This window comes from Setaria viridis, chromosome 5 (genome assembly GCF_005286985.2).
Source record: "Setaria viridis chromosome 5, Setaria_viridis_v4.0, whole genome shotgun sequence".
In the NCBI taxonomy this organism is placed as follows: Eukaryota; Viridiplantae; Streptophyta; class Magnoliopsida; order Poales; family Poaceae; genus Setaria; species Setaria viridis.
Genome location: NC_048267.2, coordinates 22,653,368 through 22,679,766, shown reverse-complemented (window position 1 = coordinate 22,679,766; position 26,399 = coordinate 22,653,368). Strand labels below are relative to the sequence as shown.

The 26,399-nt window shown below is 43.2% G+C and overlaps 2 protein-coding genes across 2 annotated transcripts; one reads left to right on the top strand and one right to left on the bottom strand.

Annotated features, from left to right (window-relative positions):
* Nucleotides 1–16,190: 16,190 nt before the first annotated feature.
* Nucleotides 16,191–17,761, top strand: LOC117858946 (uncharacterized). Its single transcript, XM_034742105.2, has one exon. The coding sequence runs from the start codon at nt 16,222–16,224 to the stop codon at nt 17,590–17,592; it is 1,371 nt and encodes a 456-aa protein (XP_034597996.1). The 5' UTR covers nt 16,191–16,221; the 3' UTR covers nt 17,593–17,761.
* A 2,394-nt stretch (nt 17,762–20,155) lies between these two features.
* Nucleotides 20,156–22,816, bottom strand: LOC117854549 (transcription factor MYBS1). Its single transcript, XM_034736775.2, has 2 exons — nt 21,145–22,816; nt 20,156–20,995 (listed from the first exon to the last, which is right to left on the bottom strand). Exons 1-2 carry the CDS (start codon nt 21,576–21,578, stop codon nt 20,551–20,553), a joined length of 879 nt encoding a protein of 292 aa, XP_034592666.1. The 5' UTR covers nt 21,579–22,816; the 3' UTR covers nt 20,156–20,550.
* Nucleotides 22,817–26,399: the final 3,583 nt, after the last annotated feature.

Here is a 26,399-nt window from a genome sequence, read left to right as displayed (position 1 = left end):
ACAAGAGAACTCCTTCAATATACTAAAAGATAAGTTGACACATGCACCCCTCCTCCAACTTCTTGATTTTAATAAGACTTTTAAGCTTTAATGTGATGCTAGTGGAATTAGATTGGGTGGTGTTTTGTTACAAGAAGGCAAATCTATTGCATATTTTAATGAAACATTGAGCGGGTCTGTTCTGAATTATTGTACTTATGATAAGGAATTGTATGCTCTTATTCGCACATTAAAAATATGGCAGCATTACTTGTGGCCCAAAGAGTTTGTTATCCATTCTGATCATGAATCTTTGAAGCATATTCGTAGTCAAGGAAAATTGAACTGTAGACATGCCAAGTGGGTTGAATTTATTGAATCTTTTCCTCATGTTATTAAGAACAAGAAAGGGAAAGAGAATATCATTGCTGATGCTTTGTCTAGGAGATATAGCTTGCTGAATCAACTTGATTACAAAATATTTGGATTAGAAACAATTAAAGACCAATATGTTCATGATGCTAATTTTAAAGATGTGTTGCTGCATTGTAAAGATGGGAAAGGATGGAACAAATTCATCGTTAGTGATGGGTTTGTATTTAGAGCTAACAAGCTATGCATTCCAACTAGCTCAGTTCATTTGTTGTTGCTGCAGGAAGCACATGGAGGTGGCTTGATGGGGCATTTTGGAGCAAAGAAAATGGAGGACATACTTGCTTGCCATTTCTTTTGGCCAAATATGAGAAGAGATGTGGAGAGATTTGTTGCTTGTTGCACGACATGTCAAAATCCTAAGTCATGGTTAAATATACACGGTTTGTATTTGCCTGTACCTGTTCCTAGTGCTCCTTGGGAAGATATTTCTATGGATTTTGTGTTGGGAATGCCAAGGATTAGGAAGGGACATGATAGTGTTTTTATGGTTGTTGATAGATTTTCTAAGATGGCACATTTCATACCATGTCATAAAACTGATGATGCTACTCGTGTTGTTGAATTGTTCTTTAGAGAAATTGTTCATTTGCATGGTGTGTCCAACACAATTGTTTCTGATCGTGATGCTAAATTTCTTAGTCATTTTTGGAAGACTTTATGGGCAAAATTGGGGACTAAGTTTTGGTTTCTACTACATGTCATCCCCAAACTGATGGTCAAACTGAAGTTGTGAATTGAACTTTGTCTACTATGTTAAGGGTTATTTTAAAGAAAAACATTAAGATGTGGGAAGATTGTTTGCCTCATATTGAATTTGCTTATAATCGTTCGTTGCATTCTACTGCAAAGATGTGCCCATTTCAGATTGTTTATAGTTTGTTGCCTCATGCTCCTATTGATTCAATGACTTTGCCATCTTTTGAAAAACTAAATTTTGATGCTACTAAGCGTGCTGAATTGATGTTAAAACTACATGAAACAACTAAAGAAAATATAGAGTGTATGAATGTTAAATATAAGTTTGCTAGTGATAAAGGTAGAAAGGAAGTAAAGTTTGAACCTGGAGATTTAGTCATTGCACGTAGCTGATTGTCGTTGACGCCGTCCAACCATCTCAATGATTGAAATATTGATCTCGAACGGACCTTCAACTTTAGCTATGTTCAGGATCGGCAGATCGCTGATCTTTGGTGTCCAAATCTCGCTAAGCTTGCCTTCGGGCTGTTCTCTCATTGTTACTTATTATCCAAGTTCGGTTGACCTTATTTGATGGAGTGCTGAGTAGTTGTTCTTCGTCCTTCGCAGTTGATGTTTCTGTTGCAGCTTCTCGCATAATTTGCCTGCACTTTTTTATTTTTTCCATGCACAAAAAGAAAAGAAAATATTTGTTTATTTTTTCGAGGGGCAAAAGTCCATCTCATATTAGGGTTAGAAAAACATATACGAAAACTATACAAGATAAATAATATACAAGAAAAATATTCATAGGAAAATTATGAACAAGAAAAATATCTACAGATGCAAAAGTTAATCTAAAACTTGATCACTTGTTTCCCCAGCAATGGCACCAGAAAATTTGTTGATGGCATTAGCATGCCAGTTTTAATCGCAAGCACACGGATCAGTTATAGCTTTTCCCTTAGAGTATTTCCCTAAGGTTTATCAATCCGTGGAAACAAGGTCATAGGATCTAGACTAACTAAGCATTGCAAAACATGATTCAGGTTGCAAGATGGTTGTGAATACACATGAATAGATATGAAGCATGAGCAGATATGAACAAGAGGTAACTCATCTAGAGAAAAGACTAAACTATGCATATGTTGTAGTTCTAGCTAGACGGCAAGCAGAAACATGGTTCTCATACAAAGCATCTTTAAACCACCAATTCCGATCTGACTCCCAAAACCCCCCGCCTTACACAGTATTAGACCCCGTCATGATCCTACCAATTAGCGTAGGAAGTCTAAGGGCATGAACATAAAGCACATGTCTAGCTGTTATAATAGATCAGACATGCAAACCTAGTCACCATGACTACAAGAACACCCTATGCAATCTGCAAGCTTTATAGATTGGAATAAGCAAACTCATAAGAGTAGAAATCCTTGAAGGAGGCATATGAATTGCTAATGAATCGAAACCAATCTATTACTTCACCATGAATGATTGTTCATCACAAGATCTCCACCGAGGCTATACCCGCAACTTGTGAATCCTAGCTCTAGAACTCCAGCGTGGATCTTCCTCGTAGGGTGCTCACGCCAGCTGGAACCAAGCCTAAGCTAGCCTCCAAACAACTGTACGGCCCTCAACTCTCTGTAGATAGTTGTCCCTCAAGTTCCTCAGGTCCTTCTGCTTTGAATCTTCAATCCAATCTGCGTGCTCGATGAAATATCAGGGTATTTATACCCTGGAGAGGCCGTGGTAGAAATTGGAAGGCGAACGGGCGAAGGAAGGGTCCAGGACGATCGGCCTGGTCCTTCCTTTTATCTCCTCGCACCCAACTTCATCGTCAAGTCTCCTTTGATGTTTAGGAAACTTATTTTTACTTGCATGCGAGTTTGGCACATCGATAGCCTCGGGACAAGTATGGATCTTGATATCTTTCCAAAGTTCTGCTTGCTTCCATCTTTGATCCTGAAGTAAACTTGCCATATCTTGTGAAACTTAGCCCTTAAGTATTCTTGGAGTAGTCCTCGCCGAAGATGAGCATGAAAGGGACCCAGGGGACCCTAGACCGATAGGCCTTTTGGGGGGCCTTTGGTTTTCATCTTTCTCTGGGTTGTTGCTCGTTGTGAGCCTCATCCAATTATGCTCCAATTAAGTCTAATTTCCTAAAAAAAACAGAATTTCCTTCAAAATACAATGCATATGCAAAAATGACCCAATTATTAAGTCTGATCAATAGTTATGATATCATTTGTATGCCAATATTGAAGATAAACAGGAGTTAAAGTGTGTAACAAGCGTCAATAAGGAAGTGGGAGGAAAATCTCCCAATCCATAGCATAACTTTAGTCTAGAAAGATCAAATTGGGCATGCTTCCTCCCAAATCGCCATTGGCTGTAGAAAATACTTCACAGGGCCTGCATGCCATGCATCTACACTCGCAGTGAAGCAGATCTTGCTTCGTCGCCGGCCACATCAACGCTCCACGTATCGCCACTCACGAGCATCTACGTGCACATCCCTAGGGAGGACCGGGGCTCCTTGCTGCAGCTTGCGCCCAGAGAAGAGGGCAGTGGCCTGAGGATGGAGGGAGGCCAGAGTGGGCAGCAGCCACCACTGGCAAGGGGTGCCGGTGGCCAAACCCTAGTGGGAACCGCGAGGGAGAGGTGATGGGATAGAAAAGAAAAAAGAAGTGGTACGTTCATAACCAATGGCAGGTGGGTAATTTCGTGGAAAAGTTGCCCCTCATAGTCGGAAAAAGTAAGGGAGGAGGCGTTGTCAGATTTGTATAAAGGAAAAGCTGCCTTTCTTAAAGTCAATTGTATGGGGTTACCCCATTTAGTTGGTTTTTAGCTTTTTTAAGAAGCCAAAGCACTTAGGAAGCTAGGACCCTTACTGTCGTCTGACAAACACTCGCCATTTAGCCCTTCCACTGCCTTTGCTCCGCCATATGGCGTCGTGTCAGCGATCACTAACACCAAGCACTTGGTGTTCTGCGAGGGTAATCTGTACCAGGTCTGGAGGAACACAAGCTGCACCGTCAATCTGCGGGTGCGGGGAGTGGGTCAGCATCGCGTGTCGTTGGGCGAGGTGTTCATCTTGAGGTACTAACCCTAGCTAAGGCCATGCAGCTGGGATGTGGTGAAGATCCTGGGGGGCTACTCGTTTTTTGTGGGGTGGAACAATGAGGTGTCAATGTATGCAGAGGGTGTGCCGGGGCTTCGGGGCAACTGTGTGTACTGGATCGCTGGGCATGGTAGGGAAAAGGGCATGGTCACCGGGAGGTCCGCACTGTGCCGATCTCAAGCGGCGGTCGTTGAAGCAGCTGGGTGTCCCCGTAGAACAAGCCTCTGGTACTTCTTGAGCGATATGGTGACCACCAACAACAGAGATGAATGATGAAGGGAGAAGGAATAATACTCTTACTTGCATCCAATAGCACCAACGGAAGTAGCGATCTTAGTTTGCTATTTCTTTGGTAGTTAGGATATAAACAATTTTATTTTAGGCAGTCTGCTTGGATATTCTTCAGCGCACCTGCCTTTGTTATATAATGTTAATGGTCGGTCATTAGCCAATACTTTCAATCCATTAGCATTCTTTATTACTTGTTTTGCTAGTCCAAAACTACAAACTGGATATTTATTTGTACTTTGTGGAAGTTCAATTTCTTCAGTCGTGACCACAGACAGATATCTAAGAATGTATCACTACTAGAGAACTGACTTTAGATCCCACCCTCTTTAGTCTCGGTTTAATTTCGGCCCGAGAGAAAAGGGGATATGCCATTGTAGGTTGGAATGGGGCGCACCTTTACTCTCAGTTCTTTTTTTGCAACCAGGACTACAGGCCACCCTTTAGTCTCGGTTAAAATGGCTAGTTTTCGGGCAGCAACGCGCCACTCTTTACCCTTGGTTGGAGCCACCAACCGGGACAAAAGATCCAATCTTTTGTCCCGGTTACCAACCGGGAGTAACAACCAACTGGGACAAAAGCTCTAATCTTTTGTCCCGGTTGGATTTACCAACCAGGATAAAATCTTACCTACAAGACTTTCTTAATCCTCCACTCCTCCAGCCCGAGCCACTCCACTCCACAAAGACAGAGAAGCTCATCCTCTCCATGGCACCGAAGCAAGCCTAGGGGAGGTGCTGCTGAATTTTTTTTCCTCATTTCCGTGGGGATTTCACTCATCCAAACTGTTATGAAGGTTATCTACTTCATGCTCCATTCATTTATTGTTGTTAAGCTTTGTTTTATACTTTAGAGAGGGAGAAAAATGAGTTTGTTTGTTGTTAAGCATCTAGAGGATTTGTATTTATACATATTTTTGAGCTACAATGTGATGGATAGTTTGAATGTGAGGGAGAATAGACAGTAAATGTAAGGTAGAATTGAGATTATTTCAATTTTATGTATTAGGGAAAAATTAGAGTCAATGTGTTTTTAATATTTCTAAATTAGTCATATAAATTGTAGGTGTAATTTCATACTTTAGTACTTTTCAGATAGAGGTATGGAATTAGCCATTTTTAGAATAAGTAAATTATGTGGGAAATATTGAATTTTTTAATAGTTTAGTTATTTGTAAATTAAATGCGAGCTAAATAATTTATGGTACATAGAGATGGCTTCTGATGCTGGATGTAGTGGCGATGGTGGGGGAGATCATCGTTCCTCTCGCGGCAAGGGGAAAACCATAGTTGACCCTCATGATAAGCCGAAGAAAATAAGTGCGTAGGAGAAAGCAATGCTTTGTTATTTGCAAAGATGTCATGAAAATGCTGTTACGGCGGGTCAGGAACCTCCTTTTGGTGGTCGTTATGCTCCACCGCCAATCCCGGGTGTTTTAGGTCCACTTATAAGTACTACCATTGCAGGAGGTACAAATAAACCACATGATGAGGCTGTGTCAGCGAAACCTTCGTCTTCGCTTCCCAAGGATACTTGAAGTCCTTCTAGATAGTACTTAGTGGATGGTTTGTCGTAGTGTATCATGTTGTTATTGCTCTCAAGTTTAAATTTGTGTATTTCTATGTAAACTTTCAGCAATATTTGAGTTTGTCGTAGTGTATCATGTTGTTTGCTTCTGAAATTTTAATTTGTGTATTTCTATCTAAAATTTTAGCAATGTGATGGATAGTTTTATTGTAATCCATGCGCCCAATGCAGTAACTAGAAGTGCTATTCAAAGGCATCCTGGGGGACCATTCATAGTCACTTGTTTAGATACGGTTTCACGCCTAACTATTTGGTTTGGACCCGTCACGGCGAAAGAGGGGTTGTAATGGAAGACGGTGAAGAGGAGGAGGATGATGACAACATTCCGGACTGCGCTATAGGCCAAGCTTTTGCAGATACTACAATGGGTGAGGCTGATGAAGATGAGTTTGCAGAAGATGGCCATACTGACGATCTCGGTCAGATGGTTAGGGATATCTTATTTTTTGCTTCCTGAAATCCAATGAAAACATAAATCAAATAAATTTTCAAAAACTAGTCGGGAGATGAAAAATAGGAGAAGACTCCCATTTATCCCAGTTATAAAGTAGAACCGGGATAAAAGGGACTTTTCGATTCCCACCTCGAAGTACCCATTTATCCCGTTGATCATAAACCGAGATAAAAGGGGGGGCCTTTTATCGCGGGTGATCATAGATTTATATTAGAAACCGGGGTTAAATGTCCTTTAATCCCGGTTTCAGTTACAAACAGGGATAAAAAGGGTGGTCCCGTATAAAAGTTATAGCGTCTTCTACACTCCCCGCGCCCAACACATAGCGAAATTTTCACTCGTCATCCTCGTCCCGTCCGTCGCCGGCCTCCGCACTAGCCGCTCCCCATCGCCACCGTCACCGCTCCTCGTCGCCGCCGCCGGCCCATCCTATTCGTTGGCCTCCTCCATCTCCGTCGCCGCCGCCATCATCTTCACCCGCAATCATCGCCGGCCTCCTCCTCCATCCCCGTCGCCGTCGCCGACGTGTCCATCCCCATCGCCGCGACCTTCGCGCGTGCCCCTCATCGCGCGCTGGCGCCACCTCCTCCCCGTCATTGTAGCCGTCCCCGTCACCGCGGCCGCCGTCCCCGTCGCCAGTCGGCCGGCCGCCTCCCCCGTCGTCACCGCGCGTCCTCATCACCGACGCGCCTACCTTCAACTCCGGCCATCCCCCCGGCCCGAATTAATTTTTGAAATTTGGTAGATTACATACAAAATAAATTTTGTGTACATTTAGGCCCCGTTTGGATCATTGCAATTGTTTGTGGAATATAGCTGTATACTTCTAATTAATGCTTAGAAATTAATTGAACTTTGGTACAAATGTTTACAAAAGTTTGTTGAATTTCTTAGAAATTGGTTGAAATTTAGTACATTTTGTATATTATATTTTGTATGTTACATTTTTTATATTACATTTTGCATAGTACACTTTGTATTATATTTTGTATATTACACTTTTTATATTACATTTTGTATAGTACATTTTGTATATTATATTTTGTATAGAACATGTATAGTACATTTTGTACGTTATATTTTTTATATTACATTTTGCATAGTACATTTTTTATATTACATTTTGCACAGTAAATTTGTTGAAATGAATTTTTTTTCATGGTTGTTCTATATATGATTTCATGTACAAAGTAGTTGAGATCAGTGGCAGACGATGAGGCCAGAAGTTATCTAATGGAGCGGATTATTGCTGGTGATAGTAGTTCCAACCTTCCCATAGCGTACATCAATGAAGAGGGTAGCCACGCAGACATGTTTCTCAACCTGTCTGCCGATGGCAATGAACAGCCCGAGCCCCAGCAAAACGTTACCGTGGCAGAAAGTTCCGATGAGGTATAGATCATATTTTAACCCTCTCTATATATAATATATGATGTTATTCATTATTAATATGTACTAATTAATTAATGAATCTTGTACTGTTAGCCCTCTGGATCGATGAACCATCGTCCGAAGCCCTGAGGTCCTTCCAAGGTGAAGACCGGAACAAAAAAGGCTATCATCACGGAAGTCACAGAAGAGGGTAGGCCAGTTGCTCCCCAAAAAGTGGCAACACGGTACGTGAGTCAGATCGGGGCAATCATAAGGGAGAACGTGCCCATCAGCATAAGGGAGTGGAAGGGCAAAACGACTAATCCATACGCGCTCCAGGAACCAGAAAAGAATATGTTGTGGGTAGAAGTTAAGAAACATTTAACATTTCCCGATGGATATATTGAAAATGGTGTGAAAGCATGGACACTGAAGAAGATGGCCACACAATTCCAGACACTCAAGAAGATGTTGGATACCACCTACATTAAGAAGGGCCGAACTCCAGGTTTTACTGTGTATCCACAGTGTAAGGACCATTGGGAGGCATTTCTACAATACAAGATCACCGAAGACAGTAACAACTAGGTTGCCCAGAACATAGGCAATGCTAGGGGAAGGAGTACCATCAAAAGCTAGGGTGAGGTGGTTACGCCAAAGCAATTCCCAAATGGAATCAGATGGAAAAGACCTGATTAAGCGGGGTATCGTACTAGGAACAATTGATTGGCCCGAACGATCAAAAAATTGGTATTACGCTCATGGAGGTGAGATAAACCCAGATGATGGGACGCTGGTCTTCGATGACCTGTTACGTGAAGCAGCCACAAAGCTTGACAAGATTATTAAAGATGTTAAGGATGGGACGTTGATGGTGTGCCGAGAGAATGATGAGCTCACAATGGCCCTCGGGAATCCCGAACACCCAGGACGTACCGGAGAGTTCGGACTTGTTCCGTGGAAGTTCGCATTCCGAGGCGACTTGGACATGTACACAAGCCAGAACTGAAGAAAGGAGCAAGAGGATGAGAGGTGGCGGCGCATGATAGAATCCAAACTGCAATCTGTAGAAGTAAGAATGCAGGAGGGAGGCAGTAGACGAATGGCCGACGTAGTTGGCAGCCCTTCTCAACACCTCAGGAGCAACTGTGCATCTACAGGGCTCCCTGAGCCACATACGCCAGGATTACCTGTGGAAGAGCAACTATTCCCTGTGGATGCCATCACGCAATGCACCACATATGAGCTGCATACACCGATCGGCAACCTCAGCATTAAGGTACGTATATATACATAATATTTATGCACCGGAGCCTCGGGAGTGCTTTGGCAATTTGAAGTTTAAGAACTTCATTTCTTTTATATATCCAGGTGGCGTACAGGAGTGCATTGCTAATCCTGCCAAATCATACATGCCATGGCATGGAGATTCCACCTGGCTATGCTAGTGTTGGCGTAGAGACAATCCCTGATAGCCAATTTGAAGGCCTAGATCTCGACTTCCTAGCAGGCGATGGGCCAACAGCACTAGGAGAAGTGGTTCACGGGATCATTCTATGGCGCAAACGCTACATCATCATCCCCAGCGTGGAGGCACCTCCTCAAAGCTCAAGACCACTCTCCGCAAATCCACAGCAGCGACCATCTCCTCAAACATCCAGACCATCATCTCCACCACAACCTGCTCCACGATCAAGGTCTCCATTTCCACACATCCTGGTGGTTGGAGCGACGACGACGACAACAACACCCCTCCACGATCACCTTCACCGGGACTAAGAGCACCATTTAAGAAGTCACGACTACTACCTCCCAAGCCAAGACAGCGTAAGAAGAAAACAAAGGAGCCTGAGATGACTCCTGAGGAACGCTGGACCAAAATCAAAGTGCAAGCTAGTGAGTGGTTGAGGGAACAGAGGGAATTAAGAAAAGCAAGGGAGATGGAGCCACCGCCAGTAGATCGAAGAGAATTATATAAATTCATCAAGACGCAAGAACAAGCCAAGAAGAGTCAACCACTACTATCGAACTATGAACGGGCATTAGTAAAGGTCGATGAGAAGAAAAAAAGAAAAAAGTCGAGCTGCCAGCTGCACCACCAAGTGAACCGAAATGGACCTTTGAGCTAGGCAAGCCTATGGTTAGTCCTGATTCGCTAAAGAAGCTATCAACGAAGATGTACGAATTCCATCAATGGTACATGAAATTGTCTGCCGATGAGAGGGAGATGTTGGGCCTTAAGATAAAATCGATAGATTTTCACGGCGAAGGCGACGCAGTCCTGTGGCTACGATTCAAGGATATATACAAAGTGTACCATCATGGTGCCCTAGACGTCTCTCTGATGAGCGTATGGACTCTGTAAGTGTCTGTTTATATGTACATGTAAATTTTGGCTCATATCATTTTTTTTGTGCATGCGTCGCCGTACTAATTAACTTCGTCTTCCATTTTATGTAGGATGCTAATTCGGACATGCCGACATGAAGCGTACCTCCATATTGGCTTCATGGATCCATCCATAGTGAACCAAGCCCAGATACGAGATTGTCCAGACAAAACGTTGCTGGCAGTATACAATTCTTTAGATAGACAAAAATTAAAGGATCACATACTACTTCCATACAACTTCAAGTAAGTGTGTGTATACCGTCTATATTCGTTTTCTTTTTTGTTACCTAATTAATGTTAGTTACCTCTAATATATATGAACATTAATGTACGCAGCTCCCACTGGATCCTCATTATTATTAACATTGATCGAAGTCACGTCACTGTCTTTGATTCGTTGAGGAGAGATCCGAAGGAGTACCAAGACGTGCAACACACGCTAGACATGTAATAATTCTGGACCTCTATCTCTATACAAAATTTTGTTTCCTAAATTTTCACCTAACACTATATCACTCATTATTTTAATCCGCGGAGCATGGAGAGAATTCATCAGGGCAGACAGATCAGGTCAATTCAAAGAAAAACTTACATGGAGAACAGACTTCCCGGTATGTATGAAGTCTGCACATTTTGTACATTCTATAGCATGAATATTTAATAACTTAATTGTTTTTCCCCACAACAGTGCTTAAGACAGGAACCTAGGAATGATAATCTATGTGGCTACTATGTCTGTGAGCACATGCACAATTTATTGGGACCCAAGACCATCAAGGCCACGGAGCACGAATTTAAAGTATGTAAAATAAAACTATTAATAGTTATTTATTTTCTACAATTGTTCATGTAAAATTCACATATATGTATCCAAATTACAGATGTGGAATATTTAATTGGGACTCTTGAAGAAGGAAAGAGTAGCGGCAATATGTGAAGGTCTCATTGGATTCCTGGTGGACGAGGTGGTAAATCCACAAGGAGACTTTCATTACGATGGATGAAAATTAGACACTCCCAGCACCTCGACGGGAAGATCATCGTAGTTATATATATAGTTTGATTTAGGTTGCATATATATGTAATACGTACGCTAATTAGATTTGTGTATATATATATTACGCTAAGAATTATATAGTATTTGTATAAATACTTGTTTGGTTCATTTAAATAATTGTTTGATTTGTTTAAATAGTAGTTTGATTGATTTCATTATAAAAAAGTTCTCAACTACTAAAGGTTAACTAAAGGGGTATGTGAGATATGCACGAAATTATAGGCGCCATGCAGGCGCCTATATGGTCCTGTACGCACGCACTTTAGTCCCCGGTTTGTAAATGACTAAAGAGGAGACCTTTAGTCCCGGTTTGTAAATGACTAAAGAGGAGACCTTTAGTCCCGGTTTGTAACACCAACCGGGACTAAAGAGGTATGTCCACCGCCTAGCCGGAGCAGGAGGCTGCGCAGGGGAGGGGAGCCGTGGGCGCTCGCTCGACCGATCGGAAAGCTCGCCGGTGCGGTCGAAACGGTCGCCTGACCGACTGAAGCATTCGCCGGTGCGGTCGGGGTGCGCACCCGACCGATCGGAGAGATCGCTCGTGTGGTCGGGGCGTTCACCTCGCTGGTGCAGTTGGGGCGCTCGCCCGACCGATCGGAGAGCTCGCTGGTGCGGTTGGGGCATTCGCCCGACCGATCGGAGAGCTCGCTGGTGCGGTTGGGGCGCTTGCCCGACCGATCGGAGAGCTCGCTGGTGCGGTTGGGGCATGCGCCCGATCGATCGGAGCACTTGCCGGTGTGGTCGGGGCCACACCCGCGTGTGGCGCGGTCGTAGTCGGAGCAGTCAGGAGGGCTCCGGTCGCAGTCAGAGCAGTCAGCGATGGCATGGCCCTAGCAAGTTTTGACAATGCGGCAGGCTGCCGCAATGGAGAAGCCGCTGCAACAGGATGTGCGAGAGAAGCCGCAGGAGAGGCTGCAGAAACCACACGTGGCTGTGCGGGAACACCTGAGGCACCGAGGGCCGCACGTGGCAGTACGGGGATGCTGGGAGGCGCAGCTGCATGTGGCTGTGCGAGGACAGCGGGTGCAGCCGAGCTACCAGAAGCAGAAGCCGAACGTGCATCGGGTGGAAGTCCTGCAGGCAATAGAGATGGTGCTGAGCCAATAGAGGGTGGCACCACATCAGAAGGCTCCAACAAAAAATCAAAGTCCTTGTTAGCTGGGGGGCAGTTGCTGCTTAGAAAAGGGAAAGGTGGTCTCGTCAAACACGACATGGCGAGAGATGATGACTCAGCTGGACGAGAGATCAAGGCAGCGGTATCTCTTGTGATGAGCAGAAAAGCTAAGAAAAATGCACAGGGTGGAGCGAGGAGCAAGTTTGTGTGGCGCAGTAGCGGAAAGATTCGGATAGCAAGTGCAACATAAGACGGTGAGACGCAAAAGAGACCCATGTGCGGCGTGGACGAGCTAAGGGTTTCTGTAGGTAGAATGTTCGTAGAATGTTCAGTAAATATGTGGTAGTGTGCAGAGACTCAACCCAGTAGGAGGGAGGCATACTAGGGCACGACAGGGAGCCGACTAGGGCCTGGTGCACAGCCAGAGCCTATGTACACGCACAGCACATACACATCATCTAACATCACCATTCAATGGCAGTCACCGAAGCAGTAATCTTAGTTTGTTGTTTCCCTGTTATTCAGGATAAACATTTTAGCTGCTTGATTGAATATCTCAGCAACTGTCATTTAACAATACTTTACTTGTTTTTGCTATTCGAAACTCTATGGTGGGCATTGCTGTACTTTGTGGATCCAAGTTCAATTTCTTCAGTTGTGACCACCAACAAATTTTAAGAATAATAGTATATGCTGGCCTGATGATTGTTGGCTACATTCATTATCGGAAATGATTTTTTATATCCAAGTTTTTTGTAATTTTACAAACGTCTGAGATTATGGTAGCAAAGTGTTTTATCAAAGGTAGGATCAATCTAAAAGGCGGTGAAGAAGAGTGACAAGTGAATTCGACAGCTTTAATAATCCCCATGCTGAATAATCCATTTCATTATTTTCAAATGTGTGAAACCAATCTTTTTTTATCTTGTTTAATTAACATGGGTATGTTGTGGTATGTTGTCTATGTTAATATGGCTTCGCTACCGGTGGCGGAGCTAGGATTTTTGCGAAGGGTATGCCGAACGAAAATTTATATATGCAAACCGGTAAAATCCATTTAGCAATTCAGTACAGTATCATAAAAATTACCTCACAATTCAATACACAACTATTAAATAGCATAATAAATCTTAAATGAAGATAGAAATAGTTCAAATAGCACACTAATAGTCTTAAATCATAAACTTTGTGCCTATTTGGTTTATTTGCTTATCAAATTGGTATTGATTCTACTGGTGGCAACGGCAAGTGTTGAGAGGGTATTTTCTGGAATGGATTTTGTCAAAACCAAGCAGAGAAACAAAATGACTCATAATCTCTTAGATGATTGACTTGTCATGTTCATTGAGAAAGACATTTTGGATGAAGTAGATGAAGACGATGTAATCAAGACTTTCATATCTGTTAGAAAGCGTAGGCCCAAAAAGTAGTAATGTAATCTTATTTGGTTAAGTTTCTATCATGCATATTCTAAACTATTAGTGTGCTATTTGAACTATATCTATCTTCATTTAAGACTTATTATGCTATTTAGTAGTTGTGTACTGAATTGTGAGGCAATTTTTATGATACTGTACCAAATTGCTAAATGGATTTTACCGGTTTGCATATATAAATTTTCGTTCGGCATACCCTTCGCAAAAATCCTAGCTCCGCCACTAAGTGGCAATGGCATGCGATGATGTGTCCATTGACAGCAAGGCACTAGTGGTGACTTAGTCAATCTCGAGAACCTACGCTAACTGAATCTCCTGGAGATGCTCGGTCTTGAGAATCTCGATGCCCCTCAAAGTGAAATAATAAGCACATGACAAAAATAGTAAGCTAGAGCATCATACAAAGGTCCCTCTGTAACTGGTCGTTGATAATATTAAATAGATCATTTTTTTATAATCCTACCAAGGGCTATAGTCATAATGATATTCCTATTCAATTGCTTCAATCGCTTTCATTCCTCTCATATTACTTCCAAGGCATACAATAATTTGTTATTTGTGGAAGATTTCTTTCTCATCCAATGCCCTTCCTCGATGGTCTGAAAGATAGAAATTTTGAATTCTTTCTATGGGGTCACACCCAAGGTCATAGTAAATCCGTGAATTTCATTCAAATAATTTTTCTTACATGATGAAGATAAAGAAATAGACATTTGGATTCAACATTATTCCATGATTCCTATTTGAAAGACAAGACTACACTCTTTGTTGCATGGATGTGGAAGAACAAAAATAAGATTTTGAAAATAATTGAAAGATGATGAAAAGAAAATCTGATTTTTAAGCTCTTTTTATGTATCATGGAAAAGAATTGCAATTTATTCTTGTTCCTGATGTCTAATAATATGAAATTGGAAATAGCGATAAATTATTGCCTTGCATGATTAAAGTCTAAGGAAATAAAAGACTTGCTTATATACCAATTTCATCCCGTCAAATTATATCAGAATAGAAGATAGAGATATTATTCAAGGAGCACTTGCATTTTTTTTTAATATCCCGCTTGTTTTGTGTTATAATTTCTAACAAATCATGTACTGCTGTTTGAAGAGAAAATATATCCCATTGTCTTAGCCTAGCTATCGGATTTTATAAATAAAAAATAATCTTTTTCTTATTCATTAACATTATATTATAAGTAATATAATTAAAATGAAATTGGCAACATAGTTTTTTAAAAATTATATTGCAGCCCGTTAAACTACCAAAAGGACCGGCTGCATGGGCTTTAGGCTAGGGCGACAGTTGTGACTAGAGATGGATTCGGATCGAATATGCATAGAATCAAATTTAAATCTCACTATTTACCACATTTTAATTCGAATTCAGATACAAATACAAAACAAATAGTTCGAATTCGGATTCGCATTCAGATACTCACTTGACTTGAAACTTAGCGTCATAACGAGTATCAATTTGCTTTATCGATGGTTTTATAGTTGGTAAAAAAAATTATGTTACGAGTAGTATGGAGTAAAATAAGAGTATAGTACATAATAGATATCTCATTGAAATAACATAATATATAAAAATAAATGTTTCTAGTAAACATATACCCTTTAATAATAAAAATAACTACATTAATACATATAAATATAATTTATTCATTAAAAAATAATATAATGTATTTAAAATTAATTAAATTTTATCATTGTATATCACTACTAAGTGGTGTACATCATTTTGTGTGTCATATAGATTAACATAATTATTTATGTGTCATATAGATATTTTTAATAGTTTAAATGGCGTACATCATTTTTACAACAATATGAAAATTAACATCATTTGTAATTAATAGTTAGTCATCATAAAAATAAAATTAAGTTTTAGATGGTTTAATCAGGAACTTTATTCTTCATAAATACGGATCGTGTCAGATACTCTACGTTTTTGTCAAATACTCGGATAAAAAATACTTAAAATTGAATATGGATATATCTATTTGACATCCATATTTAAAGCAAATACGAATACAGATATCCATATCAGTATTTTTAGCAGATATAAATACAAATAATTTAAATTTCGAGACATCCACCCGACTTTCCTGGACCGGACAAGCCAAGGGTCCTCAGGTTGTGGTAACCGCCTAGGAAAAAGGAACGGGTTTCCTCTAAAAAAAAATAGGAACAGGAACGGGTTGCGCGGCTCAGTTCTTCTGTTCCCACTTCACAACTACACAGCCAGCCCCAATCAATTTTTCCAATAAATTCCCCCCAAGCCCCTAACCTTAACCAGTCGCCGCCCATGGCGCCGTGGGCGGACCTGCCGCCGGACCTGCTCGCCCGCATCGCCGACCGCCTCGGCCTCAAGTGCTACACCAGCGCGAGGGGCGCCTGCGCGGCGTGGCGCCGCGTGCTCGCGCCGCCGGCTCCGGCGCTCCTTCTCGTCGCCGGCGACGGGTGGGGGCAATCGCGCCCCACCTTCGCCGCCTCCCTCCCCGCGCGGAGGTCCTTCGACCTCGTGCCCTTCATCTCCTACAACAGCCGCTGCGTCGGCTCCAGCGGCTCCTGGATCGCGCTCTCCGTCGTCCCCTACCTCGAGCGCCGCGCCGTCATCGTCCTCCTCAACCCCGTCGCACCCGCGGAGGTCGTCCTGCCGCCGCTGATCTACGACGCCATCTGGGTGGTCTCCAAGGTCGTCTTCGCGCCCAGCCCCGCCAAGGACGATTTCGTCGCCGCCGCCATCTGCGACAGCGACAGGATCGCGTACGTCACCGCCGGGGCTAGGAGGTGGGCCGTCCTGGGCCCCGTTTGTCTCGCTGATGGGGACCATTTCACCGACCTCGTCTACCATGGCGAAGGCAAGGTCTACTGCCTCACCAGGTGCGGGAACGTGCATGTCCTACACCTCCCTGAGCGCCGCCGCCGGCAACCTGCCACGGTAAATGGTTCAGAGTTTTCTCTTCTCCAAACTCCTGAACACATTCGAAGGTGGATATCTGCTCCTGGAGCTCCAGATCCAATGAAGGGAATGGCGATTGATTTACTGCAGGATGTATCTGACCTGTTTATGAGACGTTCACCTGAATGTCAAGGAGAGGATCTAAATGAAGGAGCCACCATCGAGCCCTTGTTGTCCGCAGGGAACGCTGGGTCCAACCCTGTCATTGCCTTTGCTACGCCCTATGACATTGTGTCTGCGGTCACTGGTGCTAAGAACTTGGTGATGTGCGAGGGTAATCTGTACCAAGTCTGGAGGAACACAAGCTGCACCGTTTCTCTTCAGCTTCCTGGAGGAGGTCGGCGTCGCACCCTGGAGAATGAGATATTTGTTCTAAGATACTATCCCCAGCGCCAGCCTTGCTGGGATGTGGTGAAGGACTTGAGGGGCTACTCCTTTTTTATTGGAAGGAACAATGCAATGTCAATGTGTGCAGAGGGTGTGCCGGGAATTAGGGCCAACTGCGTATACTGGATTGGTGGGAATGGTGAGGATCAGGGCATGGTCTTTGACATGGAAACTGGGAGGTCTACATCTTGCATAACTCCTGTCATCACTGTACCTGGGCATCAACAGCGTACAGTATGCTGGTACTTATTGAACGATATGGTTACCACCACCACCAGCAGCAGCAACAGGGGAAGAAGGAATACGCCGACAGCAGCAACAGAATGAAGTGATCTTAGTCTTGCAGGATCCATGGTATTGCGGATAACCTTTCTAGTGTGAGGCAGTTTGCTTGAATGTACTATGTATGTCTTTCTTTGTCAATTGATATGAATAAGTTTCAATTTATGTGGTAATCTGGATGATCATTCTACAGTGAGGCAGCAGTTTGCTTGAATATGCTTTCATAATATCCTTAGTTATCCATTAATAATTTATTTATTCTGCAAAACTGTGTATTTCTATAATATGGTTGAAGTCTATTTTCTTCAATTTTGACCACCAATAGATGTCGAAGAAGATATGCTCATGAAATGCTTGATATGGATTGATTTATTATGGAACTGATGCTTTATTTCATAATTTTCGCTGATTTTATTAAAATCATATTACGATGATATTAGTTGCTTTCTTTTTTTGGTTTTGCTCTCATCCAAGCATCATTTTGAAAATTGAGTGTCAGCTTGAAAGGTTTATATACAATTCAATGTGCAGAATCCCTTGTTTGGTACTTCTTATGTATGGGATTTATCATTTCGGCTTGTGCATGGTTTGATAAGCTTAAACACATCCTTCTGTATTGGGTGGGGTGGGGTGTTGAATCACAAAATTTACTGGCTGCTGAGATCAGAGGAACTTCATAGCGATCTTAGTTTGCAATGTCTGTGTGATTCTGGAGAATCATTCCGGTGTTTTCTTGAATAATTTCCAGCAACTTTCTTTGTCAAGTAATGTCTAAGTTGCATCTGTTACTGGCCATTGGCTGATCCAAACTAGATGTTGCTATGATTTATGCAAACTCCAATTTTGTGTAGCAATAAAATTGTTGGCAAAATGATCCAAATGACTAGGTCCATAAAAAAGGGTCTTTTGTAGGATAATTTTGCTGATTTTATTGACATTTGTGTTATGGTGAAATTGTACTCGCAGCAATTCTGTTTTGCTCTCGTGCAAGGTGTACGCCTATGCTGGAGCAGATGAAGTATCATTGAGAAAATTGACTCTGCACGCTTGGAAGATGGCAGGCCCATATGCAGCATCTCTTGCTTGGTGTTTCTATTGCGTGAGATTGATCATTTGAAGTTCCTCAATACTCCTACACAACTGGGTTCATTCTGCATGGTTTGACAAGGTTAACAATCAGTTGCCCCTGATTAGTGCTCTGTTTAGAAGCAGTTTAGTGCTATTGCCCTTATTGGGGAACCCAATCACTAAACTTGGACTTACCACGGGTGCAATTATCTTTTCTTTGATTGGTGCTCTGTTTCTGATGACATTTTGTCTGAAAAAAAACTGGGACTGTTTGACCCCGGAGATACAGACATACAGTCCTGCAATGTGTGAATTTAATGTGATGTTAATACAGAAATGGCACTTCTGGCTTACATCAATCGTTTAGATATTGCCTCCTTTCTGAATTCTGACACAGAACGCGCGTTCGACTCCTAGTCGTCTCCTACCGTCGCATCGTCTGCTTCGCGGCGCAGACTATCATAGTATCATGTGCTGCCAAGTCGGCATGGATGCCCCCAAAGTGCCTGGCGCATGGCCAAATCTATCAGCGTTCTCATTCCGCTTGTGCTTACCCATTCTGAAGCCCAGAGATATCTTGCATTGTCAAGGCAGAAGAAGCTGCGTGCAGGAGGGTCCGGTGCTAATGCGCATGCTGCGGACTTCATGAGATATGCTGAAACTAAATCTAAATAGGAAGAAATAGAAAAGACAACGTATGCTGAGAAATGAATTGGTGGAACACAATTCTTGTTGTTACAGAACACAATGTCCCATAGCATTCACCTTGTCCAACATCTGAAAAATCTTGGCTCATGGTTCTTCGGATGAACTTAGATAGTGTTTGGTTCGTGCTAAGGTAATGTAAACGCAAAGGGAATCAGATTACAATGTATTTGGAGGTGGAATGGGTGATTGCCCTCTTTGTTTGGTTGCACTCTGGTAACGTAATTAGATTACTGTGTGGGTGCTATATTTGATTACGGTGGGGGAGGAGGGGTAACAAGCTTGTATAGATATTATCTAGGTAAGGGATTCGATTACAGTGTCAATTGATTACAAACCACCGCAACCAAACATATGTAATGGGATTCGTTACCTTCAGTAATCAGATTACGTTACATTTGAGCCAACCAAACACTACCTTAAGATGATGAGAAAGTACGCCAACTGCCATGTCAACTCTTTCGAGTCGACATTGTGGTTTCATAACTAATAGGTGTCTTGGCTCAGGGTTTTTCTTCAAGTCACGCACAATCGTGGTTCTTCTCAAAACGAAAAAGCAAGCAAAGTTTCCATTTCAGTCAGTTGAATTACCCTGTTAGAAGCCTGCTTTTATTTTTGGCCAACTTCAATACAAATATATAGGCACAAGTGAATCTATAGCATATGACATTTACTTCCGAATGACAAAAACGAGTTTCAAAAAATAAAACGAACATTTAATCCATCTTAACCGAGTGTCTGACCATAGATCATAACTGAAACTGAAACAATATAAGTTCAACCCTAAACTCAACACTGTTTGAACACAGTGGCTGCTGAGGGGGCAAATGTACCATGGCGATCAATGTATCTTTCTGCACAAAATGGATATAGGCAATCAATTTACATCCGCAAAATGGATTCGATCAGTCCCCAGTTGCAACCCTGCACGTATGATCGATCAATGCACCCTGGGAGGCTGCTGCTAATTACACGTTTCTGGAGCCTCCCTGGGTGTGATTATAAGTAGCTCCTGCAACAGTCAGCAGATACTTATTATTCGCCTGCCTGCCCTGCACTCACTCAAGCCATCTATGTTACATCAGTGGGAGATCAGGGAAGGATGGACGGTGGCTACACAAGATCATCAAAAATCAAAGAAAGAAAACAAGCAAAGAAATGCAGCTTTGCAGATGTGCAAATGCATGAGCAAGAAGAAGAGCATCGAGATCACGCCGGAAAGGTAAGCGATCACTGGTGCATCTTGGCCGGTGGCGCCGGGTAGCCCACCGGCACGACGTAGGGCGAGTGGCCCGGCGGGAACATGACGGGCGTGCCGACGGCGGCGGGCGCCACCATGTGCCCGGCGACGGGGTGGCCCATGGGCGCGTGCCCGTACATGCCCATCGGCGGACCCGGGTGGTGGTGCTTCATGCCCGCGGGTCCCATCGGCATCGCTCCCGCGGCGGCGGGCCCGCCGGTGATCGGGGCGCCGGCCGCCGCGACCTCCCCCGCGGTGACGCTGGTGATGTCGTGGATGCTGGAGCGGCGCCGATCGCGGTTCATGGAGTTGAGGCGGATGAAGTACTTCTGCGCGTGGCTCGCCACCTGCGTCGGCGTCCGCGAGATGACGAAGTTGCGCGAGATGCTCCGCCAGTCGCCCTTGCCGAACTTATCCAGACCCAGCAAGAACAACCTGCGGCACCGTATCATCACCAGATTAGCGGCCATGAACGCAAGAACGTCACCACCATCAGCGTGTGCTTATTATGATTGGAATCGATGGATGACATGAACGATGCAAGCTTTGAAATCAAGAACTCCAGGAGGAGATTCGCGACGAACCTGTGCTCTTCCTCCGTCCACGGGATGCCCTTGCGCCGCTCCTGCTCCGCCTTGGAGCAGCTCTTCCCCACGTCGACGCCGCTCTTCCGCTCCTCGCGCCGGTGCCCGCCTCCTCCTCCTCCGCCGCCGTCCTTGGGCGCGGACGCGGCACCAGCGGCGCTGTCGGGCGTCGCGGCGGACGGGTCCTCGCCGGCGTAGCTCGGGAGCGGGACGCGGCCGGCCTCGATGGCGGCCACGTCCTCCACAAGCGCCTCGTAGTGCCGCCGCACCTCCTCCGCCGTCCGCGCCGGCACGCTCGCCGCGAGCGCCGCGAACCAGCCCTCGTCGGGCGGCCCGTCGGCGGGCGGCGCCGCGGCGGCCGCTACCGCGTTCTCGAAAGCCTTGTCCTCCTCCCTGGTCCACGCCGCCGCGGTGGTCGTCGCCACTGTGGTCATCGTTGGACGTCTGGTCCGCGCGTGGCGTGCGTGCTGCTGCTACAACTACAATATGGCTGCGGAGTGCGGACTGCGGTGGTAGTCGCGGAGCAGCGCACGTCTGCGGTGGCGGCGGCGGCGGCGGCGGCCGGCGGCGCGGTACGATTAGCAGTAGTAATTAACTAGTGCACGGACAGAGCCTTATCCACAAGGGTGGTAGCGCGTGTAGGGATGGATATATACTAGTGGTTAGTAATCGTTTTGCGCTGGGTTTAGCGTCAAAATGGTTTTTATCTTGGATTTTTTTAGTCCCAAAAGAAAGGCATACTTTTCTGGCAGTTCTTTCATAGAAGAAATTCATGCTTTAATTTAGTAGGAGCACAAAAGAAAAGTAGAGCTTTGTTCCATATCCTGGAGAAAGCTCCTTGGCCTGTATTGTGTTTCCAATTTAGTTTCCCGAAAGGATATTCTTGAGGTTTTTAAGATAAAGGGAACATGTGCACGCTGTTCTTTCCTTTATATTTCAGTCTTTATCCATGATGTTAAGGTTCTAAAGCAAGAATATCACGAGCATTAAGAGTACATAAAACATGTTACGCTCCAACACTTACAGTAATAAGTTGCATGATCAACTCCAGCGGAACCTCTAAACAGTCTCATACTCCAAGTTTAGCTCCAGCAGTCTCTCTATTTGGCTCCCCATTTTGGGGAGGCCTTCAAATTTCCCCCTCCACACTCCATTCCTAGGGGTTTTTAGGGAGTCCTCTATCCATGAGGGCTATTGCTGGACTTAAGATATTTTTTTTACCTTTAAACAAATAGAGAGAACTCTATTTGATCTTTAGGGGATTTGGTTTGGGGTTATCATATTTGGATTGTTTAGCCATCACAATACATAAGAGAAATGACAATATACCACTTGATTTTAAATATAACGAAAATTATAGAACTTTCCAAGTAATAGTATCCTTAGTTCTCTCGAGGGGGAAAAAACTTATCCTAGTAGTCGTAGCACCTGATGGTAAGTTAGTTACACAAGGCCAGGGCATAAAATCAACAGCATCAGCAACAGCCCCAAATGGCCTAAAAAAAATGAAGCAAACAGTAATGGAAAACACACAAGTAAATAAAAAGGAGACCGCACCAGCATCAGCAAAGGTACTTTGAGAGGGATATGGACGCAAGGTTCCAGCCTGGCGTCCCTGTCACGCGCCTGTTGGGTGTGCTGGTACATTGAAAAAGAAAAGGGCGAGAAAGAAAGAGAGGAGAGGGAATCAAATGATCATTGTCTAAACAGGAAGCAAGCGGCTCCAAGCCTCCAAGGCCCCCCTTTGGGGTCATCTTCGCTGCGTGAGGCGCAGGGGATTTGGGCCTGGATACGCTGACAGCTTCGCCTTCGTCCTATCTCTACTCGCTCGCCATTCGCCACTGAGGTTGAAGGCGAAAGGTCCACTGGCGCAGATTCCTTGTCATGGTGAAAAGAAAAATTCAACAGTTTGATTTGGACTCTGAAACCGTCTTGTTCCTGGACAAATGTGGCAATGTCGTGCCACACATCACTATTATGATATAAAGATATTTGCGGAGTCGGGATGTCTTTCACAGCAGGAGTTGGAATGTGTATAGTCGGACAGCCGAGTTAGTCAAGCTGCTGAGAGAAGAGGAACTTTATTGGTTCCAAAGATCAAAAGCAACTAGGCTATTAAAAGGTGATGACAATACTAAATATTTCCAGCTCCTTGCAAATGGTAGACATCGCAAGACCAGAATCTATCAGTTAGAGCAGGACGAAGGGGTAATTGTTGGGGAGCAGAACCTCAAAACTTATATTACAAAATAGGTCTGTTTAGAGCCCCTGAGAGCAATGATTTCTCTCTAAATGAGGAAAATAGAGAAGGCATTCCACAAGTTTCTCAATTAGAGAATGAGTTGCTCTCAAAGCCTTTTAGCAAAAAAGAGATAAAAGAGATTGTTTTGCAGATGGAGCATGACAAAGCACCAGGTCCTGACGGATTTCCCGCTGAATTTTATCAGTTTTTCTGGACATCATCAAACCGAATTTGTTGGAGCTTTTTCATGAATTCCATACTAGCAACTTACCTCTTCATAGTCTTAACTTTGGAATCATGTCTTAACTTTGGAATCATTACCCTACTCCCAAAAAAGGCAGAGGCTACTAAAATACAACAGTACAGACCCATATGCCTTCTTAATGTTAATTTCAAAATTTTACAAGGGTCTCACCACTAGAATTTCCCTTCTCGCGCATAAAGTAATTAGGCCTTCGCAGACTACCTTTACCCCTGGACGGTATATTTATGAAATGCAAAAAAGAAAAGAAAAGTGAGGTCATTCTGAAATTAGACTTTGAAAAAGCCTATGACAAGGTAATGGCCTTTTCTTCAACAAGTGCTAAGAATGAAAGGTTTTTCGACTAAAGTGGTGTGATTGGATAAAGTTGTCTCCAAAGGTTCCGTAGGTATTAAGGTATGGGACACTTCTTTCAGACAAGGAAGGGTGTGCGATAGGGTGATCCTCTCTCGCCAATTTTTTTTAATTTACTGCTGATATGTTGGCGATTCTCATTGCGAGGGCCAGTTTGTAGGCGTAGTGCCTCACCTAGTGGATGATGGGCTTTCTATATTGCAATATGCAAATGATACTATTTTTTTCATGGAAAATAATATTGAACAAGCTAAGAATATGAAGTTGTTGCTTTGTGTGTTTGAAAAGTTATCTGGCCTCAAGATCAACTTCCATCAGAGTGAGCTTTTCTGCTTTGGGGATGCCAAAGAATTGGTAGGGGAATATTCATAATTTTTTGGTTGTGAAATGGGTTCCTTTCTATTTCGTTATTTGGGGATCCCTATGCATTATAGAAAACTGAGGAATGGGGATTGGAAAGAGGTAGGGGAGAGGTTCCAAAAGAAACTTAGCTGCTGGAAAGGAAAGATGCTTTCAGTAGGGGGAAGACTAGTTCTCTTTAAATCTGTTCTTAACAATCTATCTATTTTTATGATTTCTTTTTTGAAGTATCAAAAGAGGTTTTAAAGAAACTAGATTGCTTTAGATCTAGATTCGTTTTGGCAAACTGATGAGCATAAAAAGAAGTACAGATTGACAAAATGGAGTATACTTCATACTACTCCAAAAGAACAAGGGGGTCTATGAATTCTCAATCTAGATGTCTTCTTAGCAAATAGCTCTTCAAGCTTATAAACGAAGACAGGATTTGGCAATCACTCTTAAGAAGAAAATATTTGAGGTACAAAACATTAACCCAAGTTGAACATATGCCTGGTGATTCTCACTTTTGGGCTGGCTTGATGAAAGTCAAACAAGAGTTTCTGAGATATGGAAAGTTCAATCTGGGTGATGGAACTCAAATTAGATTTTGGGAGGTTTGGTTAGGCAATGTTGCCTTAAAAGACCAGTATCCTAGTCTCTATAACATTATCAGGAAAAAGAGCGCGTTTGTTAATATGGTTCTATAATCTAACACTTTAAATGTCTCTTTTCAAAGATCCTTAGTTGGAAACAATCTGTGGCGTGGCATGATCTAGTAGTCTGTGTGATGTTTGTCCATCTATCAGATCAAAGAGATATTTTTAAATGGTCCTTAAATCAACATGGTTTATTCACTGTTCGTTCTATGTCTAGAGCGATAGCTGCTACCGATGTTATACCTCGTAACCATATTATTTGGAAGTTAAAAGTGCCTCTTAAAATTAAAGTCTTCATTTGGTATTTGCTTAAAGAGGTTATCCTAACCAAGGACAACCTAGCCAAAAGGCGATGGAAAGGAAGTGTTAAATATTGTTTTTGCAACTTGGATGAGTTAATTCAACATCTCTTTTTTTATTGTTAGAATGCTAGGTTCATTTGGAGATTGATACAGGTTTCCTATAACTTACCTCCTCCGAGAAATGTTGCTCATTTGTTTAACGAGTGGTTACAAGGGGTAGATAGGAAACTCAAGTATCAGGCCTTGATTGGAACATGTGCCATTCTTCGGGCAATTTGGCTAAGCCGAAATTATGAGATTTTTAATAGAACACGAGCTATCTCTTCTTTGAAGGTGGTCTTCAGGGGAACACACTGGATTCGGTTCTGAGCATTACTGCAAAAAGAGGAAGACAGACTCCGAATAAATTTAGGGTGTCGTGTGCTTGAATCGACAGTGATGGAGCTTTTCGTAGATCATGGATGGAGTTTTAGTGGCAGACTATCTTTTACTTGAGTTTTTCTTTTTGGTTTTGAGGAACTATATGCTACAGTTCTCCTCTTACTTTTGGCTTAATTCGTGGGTTGTAACGTTGGACAGCTATACGTATCAATCGGAGGCTAGAATATTAATACATATTCCGTTTTTTTAAAAAAATCTACTAGCTTGGAATCTTTAGCTTCCTCTTGTCAGGTAAGGTTACATTACCTTACCTTGTCAGATAAAAAGGGCATCTTGCCATAAGCCCATGCTTCTTTGACATTATTCTGGCTCCCTTCAAATCAAGGAATGTATGGAATTCGGGAATCATAAAGGAAAATTCGTAGTGTTCAAACCGTTTGCAAACTTCCTAAGTTTGAACAAGGCCAAGATGCCCAAGAACCAAATATATACTAATTGTTCTAGACTACTGACACATCAAAGAGAGCCGTGATATTTTGTTAGGAAGAAGAGGCACCCAACACCCACACCTCATGCATGTATATATGATTGGAGAGAGGATGGGTAGCAGTGCAGTAGGTGAATGGCGGGCGGGGTGGCGGCAAACGTGGGCGATTCTCCATTTCTCATTCGGCGGGGGGCGCAATCCGCAGGCGCGCGCCATGATTGGCCGGCCC